The sequence below is a fragment of the Gasterosteus aculeatus genome, chromosome X (assembly GCF_964276395.1).
Source record: "Gasterosteus aculeatus chromosome X, fGasAcu3.hap1.1, whole genome shotgun sequence".
Taxonomy (NCBI): Eukaryota; Metazoa; Chordata; class Actinopteri; order Perciformes; family Gasterosteidae; genus Gasterosteus; species Gasterosteus aculeatus.
Window position 1 is genome coordinate 13,638,223 of NC_135698.1, and position 17,790 is coordinate 13,656,012.

At 46.1% G+C, this 17,790-nt stretch overlaps 3 protein-coding genes across 13 annotated transcripts; 2 read left to right on the forward strand and 1 right to left on the reverse strand.

The window, feature by feature from the left end:
• The first annotated feature begins 1,603 nt into the window (after positions 1-1,603).
• On the forward strand, positions 1,604-11,613 carry LOC120809031 (tropomyosin alpha-1 chain). 11 transcript variants are annotated; one of them, XM_078082829.1, is made up of 10 exons: positions 1,615-1,988; positions 2,637-2,762; positions 5,487-5,620; positions 5,844-5,961; positions 6,403-6,473; positions 6,697-6,772; positions 7,591-7,653; positions 7,775-7,844; positions 8,414-8,492; positions 9,067-9,849. In XM_078082829.1, the coding sequence occupies exons 1-10, from the start codon at positions 1,875-1,877 to the stop codon at positions 9,068-9,070; spliced, it is 855 nt and encodes a 284-aa protein (XP_077938955.1). In that variant the 5' UTR covers positions 1,615-1,874; the 3' UTR covers positions 9,071-9,849. The 11 variants fall into 11 exon arrangements, with proteins under 11 accessions (XP_077938956.1, XP_077938955.1, XP_077938951.1 ...); XM_078082825.1 differs by lacking the exon at positions 6,697-6,772 and adding an exon at positions 7,336-7,411 and having other exon boundaries at positions 1,677-1,988; positions 9,067-11,613; XM_078082827.1 differs by lacking the exons at positions 2,637-2,762; positions 6,697-6,772 and adding exons at positions 2,328-2,453; positions 7,336-7,411 and having other exon boundaries at positions 1,718-1,988.
• Positions 11,614-12,435: 822 nt separating this feature from the next.
• Positions 12,436-14,976, forward strand: lactb (lactamase, beta). The gene is made up of 6 exons (XM_040162527.2): positions 12,436-12,888; positions 12,988-13,054; positions 13,250-13,440; positions 13,524-13,815; positions 13,900-14,065; positions 14,207-14,976. The coding sequence occupies exons 1-6, from the start codon at positions 12,574-12,576 to the stop codon at positions 14,727-14,729; spliced, it is 1,554 nt and encodes a 517-aa protein (XP_040018461.2). The 5' UTR covers positions 12,436-12,573; the 3' UTR covers positions 14,730-14,976.
• Positions 14,977-15,491: 515 nt separating this feature from the next.
• Positions 15,492-17,300, reverse strand: nrg4 (neuregulin 4). Its single transcript, XM_040162533.2, has 5 exons — positions 17,158-17,300; positions 16,923-17,009; positions 16,741-16,834; positions 16,434-16,586; positions 15,492-16,284 (listed from the first exon to the last, which is right to left on the reverse strand). The coding sequence occupies exons 2-5, from the start codon at positions 16,930-16,932 to the stop codon at positions 16,212-16,214; spliced, it is 330 nt and encodes a 109-aa protein (XP_040018467.1). The 5' UTR covers positions 16,933-17,009; positions 17,158-17,300; the 3' UTR covers positions 15,492-16,211.
• Positions 17,301-17,790: the final 490 nt, after the last annotated feature.

The following is a 17,790-nucleotide window of genomic DNA, read 5'->3' on the forward strand; positions in this document are numbered from 1 at the left end:
TACTATATGCACACAGTATCAGATAGAAAGATTCAGAACTATTTAAGGCAGCGTATCTCACATTTAAATGTTTAAAGTACAGTAAACAGCACTCTCGCTACATTAAATGAAGTCAATTACTTATATTGGTAAGCAAGGTATTATCTTGGCATATTCTGAGCCGTTTCTGTGCAGCATCAAGCTACAAGTTCTATACATTTAGAATTTTATTTTCACTCATAGAAAGTTAGAAAGGGAAAAGACCTTGTGATCCAAAAATCACATTCATCCACCAATTTTCTTCCGGGTGAAAGAGAAAAGCTGACAGAAATAAGCCCGATCTGTCAACAGTACTTTTCAATGCTAATTACAATTATTAAATTGACAGTCTATTATAACGCGGGCTGGTCCAAGATGAACTAAATAGTGTTTGTACTAATTAGCGGTTCAATCAATGTCCAAGACAAGGCCGGTGTCTAAATTCAAGCCAATTTAATGAGAAAATTGTAAACACGTTAACTAAAATTGTTTGACTTTTACAACTAAAAGTCAGCCAGACAAATATCAATAGTAATCTGTAAAACAGACCAAAACCTGAAGGAGACAGGGATTATTTTAAGAAACATATGTTTTAGCACTGGACCGTGCCTTCTTGGCACAGAGTCCTGGATCCATATTACAGACGAAGGCAGGTGCAAGAAAGAGAAGGAGATCCTAAATATATCCCTGAGGGTTCTTTAGAAGACTAGAAGACACTTGGTGTGTCCTCAGTCACTGCAGTTGTGTGTTTCATAAGATAAGTGCATTTCTTTAATGTCTTTCAAATTGGCTCATGTTCAAATAGTGAACTATACGTTCAATTACGTATAATATGAACTATACGTTCAATTACGTATAAATTGTAATAATAGAGTATCACATCTGACTATAATGCGACACATGCATTCCCATAAAGATGTAAAACTTCTAATAAATGTGCTACATGTACGCTAAAATATCCCTCCTCTGCACTTTACAGTATACATTTCTGAAATGCCAAGTCAATTAGCGGCTCCGCTGCTGGAATTGAGGTACAAAAGTCCTCCTGGCCGCCGTCAAATAACTCATCAACAGTTTCAGGGAGGATATCTGATACATCATCAGGTAAACACTTCCCAGACTGTGAACAATGCCACTGGGGCTCGCTGGGCTTATCGGAAGCATCTCTTCCCTCTCAAACGGCACACTTGTCTTGTGTTAACACACTTGCCCTCACCCCCCCCCCAAACAAACACACACACTATTTAACAGTGCCTACAAGTTGACAAAAGCCAGGTAAACTGTTCCCACTCAGCCTGGAAGATCATTCACATGAACACCATGTATTATTCCATCGTCCAGTAATTCAGTAGAAATGTCAACACCTCAAAAGTCACTCAACAAAGACAACAAACACCACACGCTGCCTTCAAATGTGTTGCCGCGGTTGGTAAAAAGCAAATATCGCGCAGAGATCTTTATGTTGCGCTCATCTTGTCCCGTGCATTAAACGGCTTCTGCAGCGTTGCATCGGGGAGCCTTTGCGTGGGAGCCGCCTGATTCTCCATCACACCCCATATAAAGGCGTAGCAAAAGTCCAACGCTCGGGAGGCGACCAATCGCAGAGCAGAGCCTTGAAGAAACGCACGGGCACCCGCACACGCCCCCCCTCCAAAAAAGTATTGGATGTCCAAAAGAATGCAGTCACCCCCCCGTTGAAAGTACATATTTGACAGGGCACAGTCAGGCATAGCCTGTACTCCAGCTTAGTGTCCAGTCAGGAGCAGACGCCCCAGCCGCTGTCCCGCTCCCTCCTTGCTTTCTTTTTTACCCCCAATTTGGACGTTTTGTTGGTGCAGAACAGACAATAAGCAGCCATGGACGCCATCAAGAAGAAGATGCAGATGCTCAAGCTCGACAAGGAGAATGCCTTGGACAGAGCTGAGCAGGCTGAGGGAGACAAGAAAGCGGCAGAGGACAGAAGCAAGCAGGTCGGCTGATGGTTTTTTTTTTTTTTGCGCAAAATTCATAAGATCCATAGAAAGTAGCAGGAACAGCAGGAGCAGTTTAAAGCAGCTATGGATCCATTACGTTTAAGGATAATCCCAAATTAGGACCATCGTTAAATTAGGAATAATCGATCCTTCTTGAATTTCTGGATCCTTTAAATCCTCCAACCCGCAACAGTTTTTGGCGGATGCAAACATCTCCCCAAAATGATGTCGCTAATTTATTAGATTGAGATCAAAATAATTCAATAATTGCATGCTAATATTGTTATTGCTTTTTTAACTTCCTGATGTGTGTGTGTTTTTAATGTGCATGTATAGTTAGAGGACGATATAAGAGAGTTGGAAAAGAAATTGCGTGTTTCTGAAGACGAACGAGATAAAGTGTTTGAGGAGTTCCAAACCGCTGAGGAAAAGTTCCTGACCGCTGAAGAAGTCGCCACCAAGGTACACGATGCCGAGATGCATGAGCTTCCCTAAATCTTCTTCTCTCTTCCCTGTCTCCTGTCTTCTGGGTGTCCTGTCCTGTGCGTCCCTCTGTGCGCGCTCTTGTTGCGCCTGTGCGCGTTCACGCATCTGCTCGCTGATCACCTCTGAAACCGCTCGGCCACTGAAACCCCCCCACTTCAGCTGGAGGACGATTTGGTAGCTCTGCAGAAGAAGCTGAAGGGAACTGAGGATGAGTTGGACAAGTACTCCGAGGCTCTTAAGGACGCCCAGGAGAAGCTTGAGCTGGCTGAGAAGAAAGCCGCTGATGTAAGTAAGGAAGGGGGCTTCACGACGGCACCATTCCCACCACACGCTTCTTCACGACTTCACTTTCTTCACCGGGACCCCCCCACACACACACACACCTTGTTGAGCTATTTAAAGGAGCACATGCACAATCACTCACAAGTCTGCCCAAAGAAAGTCAGATTGGCTGTTTTACTGCAACACCTATTGTGCACTTCCCATCCAATGAATCCGTAGTGTGGCTCGGTGGGATCGATACCCATAGTTCGGGTCGTCGTGTGCTCACGGTCTCGGGAGGGTTCTTTCGTGCAGTCTTAAGGAAGAATTGAGTGTTTTTCAGAGTGGACAGGAAGGCGTCCTGAAGCGCGCAGGGAGCCATCGGCCTGGATAAATATAGCCCTACCGCTTTATATGGTCAAGATGGAGCTCATGCTGCGGGCCGCGCGCTCTGCTGACCGCAGGGAGGAGGGGCAGCGCGGGGGGGGGGGGGGGGGCACTCCAAAGGGAAATGCGCGTTTTAAAATACATTCCCTTCGGATTGATACATGAAAACTAAACTATGTCAATGATTTATTGTCACGTGCAAAAGGTCGCCAGAAAACTGTTTTTCACGACCGTTTGGAACCCCGCGAATGCCACATCAGTTATAGTGGCCGCGCGTGCAGCAGATACTTTGGTCACAAGAGTCAATGAGAGGAAATAACTTGGGAGTGTGGTTTAGAAGTGATAAAAAACAAGCCTTTAATTGGATTCCCCGTGGGGAGTTACGCCTTATTGTGACTATTACTGTGACTACTTTACAGTCAGGTGAGTTTTAGCCTCCCATGTCACACTTGATGCCGTATTTAGCACCATGTGTTTCTTTTTTTTTAAAACGAGTGTTTTAAAACCTTGTTTCCTTTCCACTTTAATATTCACGAAGGGCTTTCTGTGGTATTGACCACAGATATTCAGGGACAACTTACTGAACGGCCTGTGGTCGGTGAAAGTATTTTACCGCCACTTGCACCACACACAGTTGACCAGCAGATGGCGCTGCTGCTCCGTTAGACCGAGCGAGCTAATTACATTGGAACTACTGGGTGCGTTCTGGTCCTACAAAATACATCGTTACTTTGCATCAATTAAATTTCCAATTTTTATTTCATAAGGCATAACTGCAGAGGGTCAATCTTTGCACTGGAAGTCATAATAGTTCATTTTCGGGTCCATTTTTATTTTTTTCTTAGCGGTACTTCCTGGACAACTGACGGGCAGCGTCTCGCAGACAGCGTCTCAGAATGCTCTGCACGCGCCTTTCAGCGCAATCAAAGACGTCACCTCGACCCCTTCCCGCGACTCGGAAATTCGCGCTGCGGCTCAGAGCGCAGACTAGAAACCCTTCCTAAGGCAATTCCTTGTAAACAATGGCCGGAGCTACGTCGCTCGAGGCCGTCAAACGAAAGATCAAATTCTTACAAGAGCAGGCGGACGGTGCTGAAGAGAGAGCCGAGGCGCTGCAGAAGGACTTGCTCGCGCAGAGAGCAGCCAGGGAACAAGTAAGCATCCATAGGTTTGTGTCGGCTTTTTTTTTTTGGTTATGCAGACAGAGAGGAGCTGCTTATTAAAACGCCGTATCACACGCTGCTCTTATAGCCCCTTTCTGCGCGGGTTCGTTCCTGCGGAGATATAGCGGGGTTTCTGATGACGCACCGCGGCCCCGCAGGATGCGAGCTTTTTACCCGCTCGGTAGCCTTCTGTTCTCGGCTAATTAAGCGTCTATAATTGGTAACCTTTAGCCCACCCTCCGCAATATTACTTTTCTTTTCTTTTTTAAAACACTGCGTCAGCGCGTTGCCTCATAATCGCTTTCACTTGCGCCTCCTTCGAGGCACTTTGCGCGCCCCGCTCCTCGTTCAACCTGCTCTGCGGGGAATTCCGTCTGTTCGCTTCCGCTGGCGCGCCAGACGCAAGTTACACGTTCGGATAAATCATTTGTCAGCAACCAGGAAGTAGAATAAATACTCCGTGGGCAACATGCAAGGTGCGCTGAGAGTTTGCGCTCTTTGACATGCCCTTATACGGACAATAGGTGTGCACAGGAAGTGTGATCCCCCCCCGCCCGTCTCCGACCCCCCCCACATAGCGGCAGTTACCTCGACGGGAAATACGTCTTACAGCGGTGTGAGCTTGGGCTCCACGTCGATCGTTTGAAGGGAGATGGAAGCATTGCTTCGGGGTTATCGCCACTTCCTCCTTCCTTCGCAACCATCAGATGCACGTTGGCAGAAGTGAAGTTGCAGGTTTGAATGATTGTGGGGGCCCCGTTGGGTCGACATGTGATCGGTGCATTTTAAATGTCCCCTACGGTTGTTGTCTATCCAGGGACCCCCCCCCCCCTGTGTGTTCCCTGAGAGCACTCATATGCAGTTTTAATTGTCTGGCTTTGAGTTGAACCTTAATGTTCTCTCAGGGGTCGAGTAATGACCCCTGAGACGTGGTTGTTCTAGTCAATTAGGAGCACTGGGACAAGGAGGCCCCCCAGCTCCTTCCCAATGCAAGGTTGCCTTCAGAAACACGTTAGCTCCACGGTGATTGCAGTCACCCACCTGGCATGAAACAAAAAAACACAACTCCACCACTTATCCTACCGTCTTTGGGCTCACCTGTTCCTAATTTCCATGCTGTTTGTTGAAGACGCCGCGCCACTAGACGTCCACTCACTCGCTCCTCTTCTCCCCCCCCCCCCCCCCCCCCCCCCCCCAGGCCGAGTCCGATGTCGCCTCCCTTAACAGACGCATCCAGCTGGTTGAGGAGGAGTTGGATCGCGCTCAGGAGCGTCTGGCCACGGCCCTGACCAAGCTGGAGGAGGCTGAGAAGGCCGCTGATGAGAGCGAGAGGTGGGTTTCTTGTGCCGTGTCAGATAGTGACGTCGTCGCTTAACGTCCCCAAATTCAGCATTTCGTCCCATTGTCGCGTCAGGAAACAATGAGTCCTCCACTTGAGAAGGACGTTGTTTGAGATCTAGCAGCCGACACCACTGTGCACTGGACCTTTGTGTCCCTGTTGGCTGTCGGCTCCTGATTCTCTAACGTCCGTCGACACGGTTGCTCCCTCACACAGAGGCATGAAGGTCATTGAGAACAGGGCCATGAAGGACGAGGAGAAGATGGAGCTGCAGGAGATCCAGCTGAAAGAGGCCAAGCACATTGCTGAGGAGGCTGACCGCAAATATGAGGAGGCGAGTTTTTCAGCCATCGGCACATCAGCTTTAATAGGAAATATATAACCATTTAATAAATTCCTTATAAAACACTAATGTAAGTACATAAAATAAATGTATTTACACATTTTCCTACAACTATTAGTCCCACAAGCAAGTGGTGTATGAATACAAAGTGAAACACAATCGTAATCAGTTGTGGAATTTTTCCTAATACATTTACATTTGAGGTACTTATACTTTAATTTAGTATATTCATTTAACATTACTTTCTACTTCAGTTATAGTTGTTGACAAATACTTAGTTATAAAGCATTTATTATATGTTCATCTTATGCGCAGGAAGTCCTAACAATGGGGGCGAAAGCAAAGTGTTACCAAGTGGAGCTTTAAAACCGCATGCTCGTATTGTCACACTCATGTGTTGCGTTGTAACACTTTGTTGTGCTGCACCCAAAGGTCGCCCGTAAGCTGGTCATCATTGAGGGTGATCTTGAGCGTGCAGAGGAGCGCGCTGAGCTGAACGAGGGGTAAGAGGTCCCACCTTTACACGCACTAGAGCTGCACTTCCACGTTTGCATGTGTGCACTAGCATTTCAACAGTTGAGCTCTGAGCGCCGATACGCAAAGCGTACGACTCGGTGTCCATTTGAACAGTGTGCCCTGTGTTCGTACCGTGTGCGCTCATCATTTGCATGCTCTCACTGGTTTGAATGGTTTTGGCTTGCACGCGTCCGCCGCGCCCATAAACAGACGGACTCGGAGAGGGGAAGAAGAGCTAAGGGGTTTGGAGCAAGGCATGAAATCACTAAGCTCCTCCGTCTTAAAGGTACTACAAACAGGAACTAACACAGATCTGTGATGAATAACTCCTCCCGCTGTCATTCATGCTGTTAAGTGTCCCCACTGCTTCACCTGTCTCTTCTTTTCTACTCTATTATATTCAAAGTACTTGGACTCTTTTATGTCTCTAACATGGCAGAGACTGTGCAAGAATAACACCTCACACTCAAGACAGCGCATGATATAAAGCATGATGCACATATATATATATATATATATATATATATATATATATATATATATATATATATATATATATATATAGAGAGAGATGCGGAAATAGCTTTAAACCAAATTAATAATGCCATTACAACCCACTACTTTTCGATTCAAACTTCTATTCTCACAATCCTTCCCGGTTGTTTAAGGTACTCGTTGAATCCCTGTAGTTCTTATTTGTCTTGTTTCCTCCCTCCCCCTTTCTTACTCCCTCTTCCTTCCTCCTGGTTCGTGTCCACCTCTGGTTCTGCCCATCCTCGCTTCCCTCCTTCTTCCTCGACCCCTCCTTCTTATCCATCGCCACTTCATCCCCTCCATCTAAAACACCAGCAAATGCTCTGAGCTCGAGGAAGAGTTGAAAACTGTGACCAACAACCTGAAGTCACTGGAGGCCCAGGCTGAGAAGGTGAGTGCGGCCTCCTGGCTGAGCGCATGCTGTCACACTCCTCAGTCAGAGGGAGCAGAGGAGCTTCTTCCCTTCGCTTTTATTTCATAACCCGTCCATATCCGTAAACATTCATGAAACATGCAGAATCCACGGCCATGTGTTTGACACCTGTCGGTGTTGTTTTTTTTGTCCCACAGTACTCACAGAAGGAGGACAAATACGAGGAGGAGATCAAGGTCCTCACCGACAAGCTGAAGGAGGTAAAGTTTCATAAGGCCCCATCTGCAGGCTGAGCCCCCCCCCCTGAGGAGATACGAGTCCCAGGTGGCGTATCACACTTTGAGTGTCGCACTCACTCCGTGGTTTGTCTCTGTAACACAGGCTGAGACTCGTGCTGAGTTTGCTGAGAGATCAGTAGCCAAGCTTGAGAAGACCATTGATGACTTGGAAGGTAGGATTTTCTCGCCCTCCTCCCTAGAAAGCTACTTTGTTTGTGTTGAAAGGGTTATTGTGTCAGTGATGGTGTCATGGCAAAAAAAAAAATCTCTTAAGCCTCTTGTTTGCTTCGCTCTTACACTGTATTTCTGCTTCCGTCTTAATGGCGTCACGGCTCTTTTCCAGACGCCATCATGTTTATGTGTGGTGACTCTTAGTCTACTAGTGGTTTGTTTTCTACGTCCTATGGTAGGAAAGACTGGCTTTATGTTTATCACAGATATCAGGCTTGAATGTTGACTTGGTGGTCAAGGACTTATGGTCTCTCTTCATGACGCTGAGGAATTTCACCAGACTTTTGCTTTTTGCTTTTCCATTCAGTCATTTTCTGGTGTAACTTTGTTTTCCTTTTTTCCCCCCCCCGCCTTCAATTTTCTTTTCTGTCACCTCTCCCTATCTTTTTCTCTCTCGCCAATGTTCCGGATGCTTCACCCTTCACCTCCGTGCCCTGTGCTCCTTTCACCTTTGCCCCCCCCCCACCCGTCCCCCGTCCCTCCCTCCTGCACCACTCGGGCCCACCAATAGATGAGTTGTATGCCCAGAAACTGAAGTACAAGGCCATCAGCGAGGAGCTGGACCACGCCCTCAACGACATGACCTCCATGTAAATCTCAACCCGCTGCGCCTGCCTTTTTTCGTTATGATACTGAATGCCCTTTGCACTGGACTTGAGTCCTGTTACGCTTTGCCGATTTGGCATTAAAGGCATTTTATACACATTCCTAGATATTTTTAAAAACTATATTTTCACATTCTGGCAATGCATGGGAGTTGAATTGTGTTTTTTTTAATGAGTCGGATTCTAACGCGAGTGTTTTGTCCCTCCTCTTCTACTAACATGGTCTACTTCTGTGCAGAAGTTAGCCCCCCCCCCCCCCCCCCTCCCCTCCTCCCCCCCGAGTGTTTTGCAAGAGCCCCCCTTTAGCGGTTGTACCATTTGACGGTTAACTCACAACGTAGCGTCCCATTAGCAAACCCACCCTCCCCCCAATCTAATCAGAGGAAGGAGTTGGTCCGTCCTCCAGACGGTGTTTGCCAGCATGTGCTGACCTCACGATGTCGTGCCGCCGCGTGTTCCGGCTCCGTAGTGGTTCGGGTGCATTGTGGTGCTCGTCTCCGGTCCGCGTAGGTCCCGCGCCGACCCGCTGGTTCACTGTGCTTCTTCTCTCCCCACTCAGATAAATATTTCACACCTCATCAAAGACGCCTCCTGCCGGCTGAGCGGCATCTGTCTGCTCCCTCCAGCCGTCTCTCAACTTCCCCGTCCCTCTCTTGTCTTTGCTTTCCTTTCCTCCTCATGTTCTCACCCCCAAGTCAAAGTCGATTGCATCCCATCACTTGTACAGACTCCTAGAATCTTTCTGCATTGTGTAAAAAATAAACGTCCTTCCTTCTATGTAAGCTGTATCTCTTTACTCTGTCCCTTTTTTCCTCTTTAATTTATTTATTTTCAAGTGGCTCGAATTAAACTAAGTAGCCCCGATTTTAAGTTATGATCCTCATCTTTTCTGCATCTCAACAAGCCATTCGACGAGTTTCACACGGCTTTTTTTTAATGTTTCTTTTTATTTCATTCAAATATTTTCTGTGAAGCTGAGATATAAGGAATATCACAGTAGTGACGTGAGCACAGAAATCCAGAACAACTGCAGGTACTGGACCGAAAGCTGAGCCAAGTTGTCTTCTCTCTTAGCACCTGATGAATGCAGGCACTTTTCAACATTTAGTAATGACTTGAAAGACTTGAGAATTGTAGGGAATTAGTGTTGGATTGTGGTGAAGTAGGAGAGTAAAGGGTGTAACGGTGGAGTACAGAACAGTGTGTGAGATTTGTTGAGCCTCATGTGGTTGCTGGAGGGGAAAAAAAATGGAGTTAATTGCTATTAGTGATTATGAGACCTGGGCTTTGTATGATACACAGTATCCTGTCATCTATTTGAATAAATAAACAATGACATATACTGAGTGTTTTTATTAAAGTTGTCACCATTACTTTGAAACGTCGTGATTGAAGACGTGATGAATGAGCCTCGTTCTTCTGGTCTATCCTCAGTTTGCAGCCACATCTAAGCAGGTGATGAGATTCATTCGATAGAGAGCAAGATGTCAGATAAACAGTGCACGTAGTTATTGCTTCTGTTTTGTTCCCAAACTATCCTGGTTTATAGGTTTTATTATTAAGCTGCCATTTTATCCTTTGACCTATTGGGATTAAACTTGCTCATTTGCTCGTCCTTTTCACCCAAAACCGCCTCTCAAGATCAAGGACGTCAAAACACAGTTTGATTGTGTTACTTAATGGCTGTTCAGATGGTGTCGGTGTGTTTCATAAATGACTTTAAAACGTTACTTATGGCCTGTTCTGGTAAGGTAAGTGTCAACCGGCTTTTCCTCTTTTCTTCTGACTTCCCGTCTCTCTGTTTCTCTACTTGCTTTCTGACTGCAAAGATCGCCTCCACCATCAACTTCAGAAAAACCGCCTTCTCACTAACGAACTGCGCTTGGCCTTGAACGATGACTAAACTGTGCGGATGTCTCACTTGTGTGTTACGGTTTAATGTGTGCGTGACAATCTCATCCAGAGCCAGATCCAAAGTTCTTCTGTTGGCGTCGTATGATGCTCGCACTGCTTGAAAACTGTGTTGCTGTTTGTGGAAATGTAATCGAAGTTTGGTGAAAATCAGGGACTCAAATATATAATGTATCGTCTTTATTATCTAATACAATAATCTATTTTTTATGGATTTTTTTGTTGTTAACTGTTTGCATGGGGGCTTGCACATCCTAAAACAAGCCGTTTACTCATTATGTGTTTCTCTTGTTCTGTGTCCTCAAAGTGGAGGTTTAGATGTGTTTGGTTATGTAACCTCCTTGATTATTAATGCAAGCTAACCAATAACTACTGCTTGATTGTGTGAGATTATAACTTCTCCATTTGATGTTCTAACAGAAAAACTGTCACAAGCTAAGGAAGAGAACCTCGATATGCACCAGATGCTGGACCAGACTCTAATGGAACTGAATAATTTGTGAAAGCACGGTCCGACCCCACATGCACTTGTGGTTTTGGCTTTTTGTACATGCACCTTGCTAACCATGAACCTCTCTCCTCACACCTTGCCGATGGTAGAGATGAAACGGCTAAATGCATTTGTTATTTCACCGTCCTGCCTTCAGCGGAAGTTGACCAAGGAGCAAAGCTAAGGGGAAGTAAAGCTTAACTATTCCCTTTGATGAGGCCTCAACGGCTATTTTTTCGCAAGCCAGTTTTTAATCTTGTAATGATGTCCGCCTTTTGCAATCCTTGAGAAGAGCTTGGTGGTAACATTTGTAAATTGGTTTTCTATTAAAATGAAGCTAATCTGGTCCGTTCCATGCTACCTAGATTATGCACATACATATAGACAAAGTGTAGAAATGTTGCACATAAATTCTGTAAAACATATTTACATGCCCTCCTCCCAGAAACTTTCTTAACACGTGTTGGTGTAAATTGGCTCTGCCTGTCATCATTTAAACTGGTGCTACTGTATTGTTAAGCAATGCATTACAGTATATTCTGATCCTTTAAAACCATGGTTCAACATTTCTCCATCTTGTCTATGAAGTAGGATTTCATTCATCTGGTTGTGCATTGTATTAATGTAGATGTGTCATGTCATTATCATATCTGACATTTATAAATCATGAAAATAAAAAGGCACGTTTTGAAAGTTTTCTAACTTGTATACTAGCCTTTTTTTCCATCTAGAGGTTACCTACATGAATGGCAAGTGATTGAATCAAACCTGATGCAAAGCCATGGAAACAAAACACTATTTGTCAGAAAAATTAAAAATAATATTAATTTTGTAACCCTAAGAATTAAGCACAAGGTGAAGCTAAGGACGGATGTGTACGATTTATAGAGGTTTGCAGCAGTTATAGGAGTGTTTTTATACCATCGGGATCAGCAGCCAGACATATGCAGCACTTATTGGAAAATGTTATAGGACATTTATGTATAACACATATTTATTAAACTGTGTGGGAAATGGAAAATTCTGCATTTGTTTTTGTATTTTCCCCGTCATTCTGTCCACCTAAAGCCCCACTGCTTATATATGCATTATGGTTAGGGGGTAAATGGGTATATTTTTGATTATTCTGTCAGATGTGCCTGAACATGGAACAAACATCTGAATAAAAATGAATACGTTCAATTTATTTCAGACCACAAATACCAAAAACTGTCAAGCAGCCCAGTATTCATGTGCTAGTAGTAGCAAACCAGTCCATTTCTTTCAGACAAACATAACAGAAACTTACTGCAAAAACCCTTGATTGAGTGTAGAACCCAAGTGCAGCGTCACTAATGTCTGCACAGAAAATAACATCAAATGTTTGGCTCTTAAAACAACTTTAAAAGCAAAACAAAAATGCTGGCGCACCGGTCACCTTCTCGCAGTTACCCCAAAGGCCCACATCATCCCCAAGGTACAATTTACAAAAGACTAATGATGAGCTATAGAGTGAAAGGTTGGACCATTGTACACTTAAATAATAGGAATCATAATCCGAGCCCCACTCCGGAGCAGCAGGGGGCGCCAACGCCTCTTTAAGCTGGACGACACCCGCCGTAAAAAACAGAAGAACAAGTATCAGTTATCTCAAAAATAAGAAAGAAAGGAACCACGCGTCCAACTATGTCCCGGTTGTTTTCGCCGAATGGCGTTTGTGCCAAATGTCCGCAGCTGGCGGCGCGCGCCAAGCTGCTGCGCTGCAGCAGGAGCGCCTTCGCCCGCCAGCAAACGCGCCGCGTCGGGGGGTCAAACACAACGTTCTCTAAACACGCGTCAAAGTCCACGGTGTGGATACGCGGGGCGGCGGCGGCCATCGCTTTGGCCGTGGGGCTGAAATACCGAAAGGACGCGTCCGGCGGCTCCCGTTGCGACGCGCGCAGGACCGAGCGATACGGCGACGCCATAGAAGCGAGCAGGGAGCTTGTGGAGAGGATAAAGGTAAGCGAACAGGTAGGCCCCGCGTGCTGCTTTTCTCTACCCCGCCCCCTCCCGGGTGTCCCGGTGCGTCACGTCGGTGTTTTGTGTCCGGTCCCGCAGGCGGAGGTCGGGGCTCCGGGGCTGGTGGTCGGCGTCTCCGTGGATGGTGCGGAAGTCTGGAGCGAAGGTCGGTGCCTCTGAAGTCCTTTTTTAAAGTCTGTGACCACGAGAAAACAAAGTGTTTGACCTCAAAGTCCTGACATGTATTAAAAATGAACTTATAAGTTGCAGTGCGGCTTTTCGCAATTCATATTTCATGTGTATTCCTGCATAACACTTTCAATCTCTCAATAGGATCATTCAAAATCTCCATGTCCCCCAGGGATCGGTTACGCCGACTTGGAGAACCGCGTGCCGTGCGGCCCGGCGACGGTGATGCGCGTCGCCAGCATCAGCAAGCCCCTCACATCTGCAGCTGCTGCACGACTCTGCGAGGAGGGGAAGCTGGAGCTCGACGTCCCGGTCCAGAAATACGTCCCTGAGTTCCCCCGGAAACGCTTTAACGGACAGGACGTAAGCCACTCGAGTAGCACGGAGCCGGAGGTTTTCTTTTTGACCGGGAATGTTTTGGCTCACGCGCGCGTCATTCGTTGCAGGTCACGATAACCCCTCGCATGCTTCTGTCCCACCTGAGTGGTATACGGCATTATGAGAAGGACGCAAAGAAAGTGATGGAGAGCAGGGAGAAGGCCAAGCGCCTCCTGAAGCCGCCAAAGGAAGAAGATGCAAAGAGTTCCTCTGCAACGGAACCAAACACCAAAGGCACAGAAGCCACTCGGGAGAAGAAAAAAGAGTTTGAGCACGAGGAATACTACTTGAAGGACAACTTTGAAAGTGTCACGGAGGCCCTGGACCTCTTCAAGGACGACCCGCTCATTTTCAAACCCGGTAAAGCACATTACTCGCTTGCCAAATCATTCAGATGTGGTTCAACGTCTTGATGATCTTGAATTTTCTTTTTCTTATGTGCAGGCACCACTTTCCTGTACTCCACCCACGCCTTCACCCTGCTGAGTGCCGCCGTGGAGCGAGCCGCCGGGCAGCACTTCCTGGACGTCATGATGACCATGTTCCGCGAGTTGGGAATGCTCAATACCGTGCCCGACAAGAACGACCCAATCATCTACCACCGCTCACGGTAAAATGAGTGACCAATGTCGAGTGTCACAAACGAGATGTGTAGACATGTTCCATCTTTCCTCGGAAAGACGTCTGATTTGTTTTCACCACGTGAAATGAGACGATTCCCACGCCTGCTGCTGCTGCTCCTCCTCCGCAGATTCTATCGGCTCAACAAGAGCGGGCGCGTCGTCAACTGCCCGTACGTCGACAACTCCTACAAGTGGGCGGGAGGCGGCTTCCTCTCCACGGTGGGCGACTTGCTGCTGTTCGGTAACGCGCTGCTCTACAGCTACCAGCTGGCCCACCTGGAGGACGCCGGGGGCTTCCTCCCCGGCTTCCTCGCGCCCCAAACGGCGATGGACCTTTGGTCGCCGGTTGACAGGACGGAGGCGAGCTGGGACAGGGACGGACGTTACGCCCAAGGGTGGCTGGTGGTGGAGAAGCTGCAGAGGTACGGGCAGTGCAGGAAGCGGAGGCACTACGTGTCGCACACGGGAGGCGCGGTGGGGGCCAGCAGCGTCCTCCTGGTGTTGCCCGGCGAGGAGGCCGAAGGGCGGGACCCCCGCGTCCCCCGGGGAGTGGTCGTCACCATCATCACCAACATGCAGTCGGTTGGACTTAACAGCACAGCGCTGAAAATTGCGCACGAGTTTGACGCTGCCAGGAGCTCGTTGGAGTGAGTCGACCTGGACGACGTGAACGTTGGGTCTAGATGTTTGTCACGTGAACTCCACTCGCTTCCCGCTGCAACACTGACACGCTGACACCAGGTGGAAGCAAGATGCTGTAAATCAACACATAGAAACAAGCCACTGATTCATGGCATCAGTTCGTTGGCTTGTTTCATTCCGTACATTTCACATACGATGGAAAGAAGTTTTTTCTTTTTTTTTTTTAAAGCTGCACAATAAACCTTTTTAACCGTCTCTACACCCCATGAAGTGGCTTTTTGGGTCGTAGCAACATGACGTGCTGAACCAGTACTGTAGTATCCACTGCTGTGCCCACTTCATGCCTCAACGATTTTGATCCAACCGTAGATTGTTGCTTGGTAATTCACATTTAGTTTACACATTGGTGGGGGCACGTGTTCCAAAAGGAAGAGACCCACAAACCTCGGCTATGCAGTCCAACAGGTTTAACTACCCCTCCTCCTCGCTGCATTAAAGCAGATTGGATGCATCTATTTTCAACAGGAATCTGCTGGGAGTTCCTGTTATTAGATTCATCGGGCTGGTGATTGGCTCGCGATCAGCTAATTTTTTTTTTATATATATATATATATATATATATATATATGTAATGTCATCCTGGCCAGTCGTGGCTGCTTCATGTGGTTTCGGCTTAAGATAGGTGAAGAATAGAATAAAGTGATCATGACTAGAGGAAGGACAGGTGTGTGTGTGTGTGTCCCCTACCCACCAGAAAATCAGTCAGTGGGGTTCGTTGGATATATTATCACAAACTTTATTAAATATTTAATAGGATATTGAGCATATTCATCAATTGACACAAGGGGTTATTTCATAACTAAATATTGAGAATAATATTTCCGATGTTACAACCATGCTTCGTACATATCAGCTAAAGCACAGATTGAAATGTGATATGAGTGACACCAGTTCCATCTTTTTAAACCAAAGGTTGTGGACTCAAAAAAATCTCATGAGGTGTTCGTCCTCTCTTGACTTGACAAGATAAACTTGGTATTTTTCAACCGTGACCCTGTTTTTCCCGTGTTTTTGTGTCTCAGCGACTAATGGGGACAACGTTATGTACAACTGATCCAGTATTGAGCAACAACGCTGCAAACGGCAGCTGCCGAACATGCTGTGATGGAATCGTTCTGGGCAACTGCTCACTGTCTTAGTGTGAGTAGAGTTTATGTTTGAGTCCGTCTGAGAACAGAAAGCTCGGCTCTGTGTTATTAAAACGGTTTATTATTCTTAGCTTTGTTTCAACACTGATTTTGGGTTTTCTCAATGACACACGAGAATTACACGCACAATAACCAAAAGAGAGTTTGTTCTCTGCAGTGGAAATAATAACTTTTAGTGGTCGTTAATTGAGTGCGAGGAGTTGCCCCTTACGTTACAGCTGTTTAGTGGCTGCTGTCTGCAGCCGTAACTCCGCAAAAAGAGAAACGCATGGAAATCAGACGATCATACTCTGGGTTTTACTCTCCAGTACTCTGTCGGGTTGTCCTGTTGGCTCTGTTGTCTGGTTTTCAACACCCTACGTGGGAACAAAACAAATGCTTATTGTTTTATTTCCAAGTGTACATTCTGCCTGAGTAGAACAATACCAGCTTAGTATAATGCGTAAAACACTTCCACATAATGTCATTTTTAGACACTTTTCGTGGTAATCCTTAATGTATTTACCTGCGCATGAAGTAGATGACGACTGCCAGCAACGCTAAGATTAGGAGAGCAACGATGACCAGGGCTGCAATCAACCCTGCTTCTGTTGCGTTGCTGGTGGTGCTGAAGAGTTGGAACTGCTCACACCGGCTGCCTTTGTAGCTTTCATTGCATCTGGTTTAAGAACCGAGGAAAACTGCCATGAATATAACATCTCGTGACATCGACAGATATTCCAAAATGAAAAGTAATATGTTCCTAAAGACATTTTTTTCATACCAAGGAAAATCGAGAATGTGATTTTTGAATTTTTTTTTCTTTTACTCACACGCAGGAGAGCGTGTCCATGGAGAGTATTTTATAGCACGTCCCTCCGTTCATGCAGTACGTGGCTTCCTGCCCGTCGCACAGGTCTCCATGGTCTACAGACATAACAATTTCAGGAATTTGAAAATGGCTGAATAATCACTTCTTAAAAAGGATTTATTTTTAGTGTTTTTTTTTTATTACCTGCCATCATTTGGAATGTGGTTCTCTACGTGTTTTCTGCAAACACGTAAGAAACGTTTGCGTTTTGAGAAAAGGAAGAAATCCCCGCTGAGGAAAGCAGAGCACAAGAGTGAGAACAAAGCCGCTGGCTCTATGAAGCGTTTCTTAAATCTGAAACGTGTCCTCGTCTAATGTTGCGTAGAGAGAGGAACATATCATCACCGGGACGGAAAACTCATAAAAACTCTTTGCTTACCAGCTCGCGAAATCCCAGCTTTTGGTTGTTGGAGCAGGTTCCGCGGGCGAGTCGCAGTACCTCGGAACTGCTTTTTGTTTTACCTGAAGACTCTTTCGCGTGGGCGTGTTACTCCCTTTGCTCAAAGAAATGTTGTGATTGCAGTTTGTCCACATTGTGAATGACAAGCTCCACGTCAGGATACCTGGTAGTAAGTTACTCATTATCGTGGGGTGAAAGGTGACATTTAAAAACAGCAGCAGCGCTTTAGACAACGTTGACATCTGACGTCAGACTACAACACAGCGTGTTATATTTAGCTTTTGTTCTCGTGGGATTGGATTGCAGCGGGTGACGAATGAGCAAATCACCTGTTGTGCATGTGAACGCAGCGTGTTTGGGATCGGTGAGAAGAAAAAAAACAAAAAACTGAATGACTGGTATTCAAAGGAAGCATGAATGGCTTCGTGGGAAGTTTTTCATAATCTTATAAACACTATGTTCAGACCGATAATCAATGTTGTACGTTGTTGGTTGTTCACTGCGCTCCAGTGGTGGATAAACAATTCAAATGATTAACTTAAGTTATATCGTAGTATGGGAATACTAAATTCAATTCTTTTAGTATAACCTAAAATCACAAATTTCCATGCT

Bases quoted from the DNA above. Each gene is read 5' to 3' on its own strand.
- lactb (XM_040162527.2), top strand. From the start codon at position 12,574: ATGTCCCGGTTGTTTTCGCCGAATGGCGTTTGTGCCAAATGTCCGCAG. The intron at 13,055-13,249 runs GTCGGTGCCTCT...CATGTCCCCCAG, and splicing joins TGCGGAAGTCTGGAGCGAAG to GGATCGGTTACGCCGACTTG. The intron at 14,066-14,206 runs GTAAAATGAGTG...CCTCCTCCGCAG, and splicing joins ATCATCTACCACCGCTCACG to ATTCTATCGGCTCAACAAGA.
- LOC120809031 (XM_078082830.1), top strand. From the start codon at position 1,875: ATGGACGCCATCAAGAAGAAGATGCAGATGCTCAAGCTCGACAAGGAG. The intron at 1,989-2,327 runs GTCGGCTGATGG...GTGCATGTATAG, and splicing joins CAGAGGACAGAAGCAAGCAG to TTAGAGGACGATATAAGAGA. The intron at 2,454-5,486 runs GTACACGATGCC...CCCCCCCCCCAG, and splicing joins CTGAAGAAGTCGCCACCAAG to GCCGAGTCCGATGTCGCCTC.
- nrg4 (XM_040162533.2), bottom strand. The intron at 16,587-16,740 runs GTGAGTAAAAGA...TTCTTAAACCAG, and splicing joins ATGGACACGCTCTCCTGCGT to ATGCAATGAAAGCTACAAAG. The intron at 16,285-16,433 runs GTAAATACATTA...GTTCCCACGTAG, and splicing joins GTCATCTACTTCATGCGCAG to GGTGTTGAAAACCAGACAAC.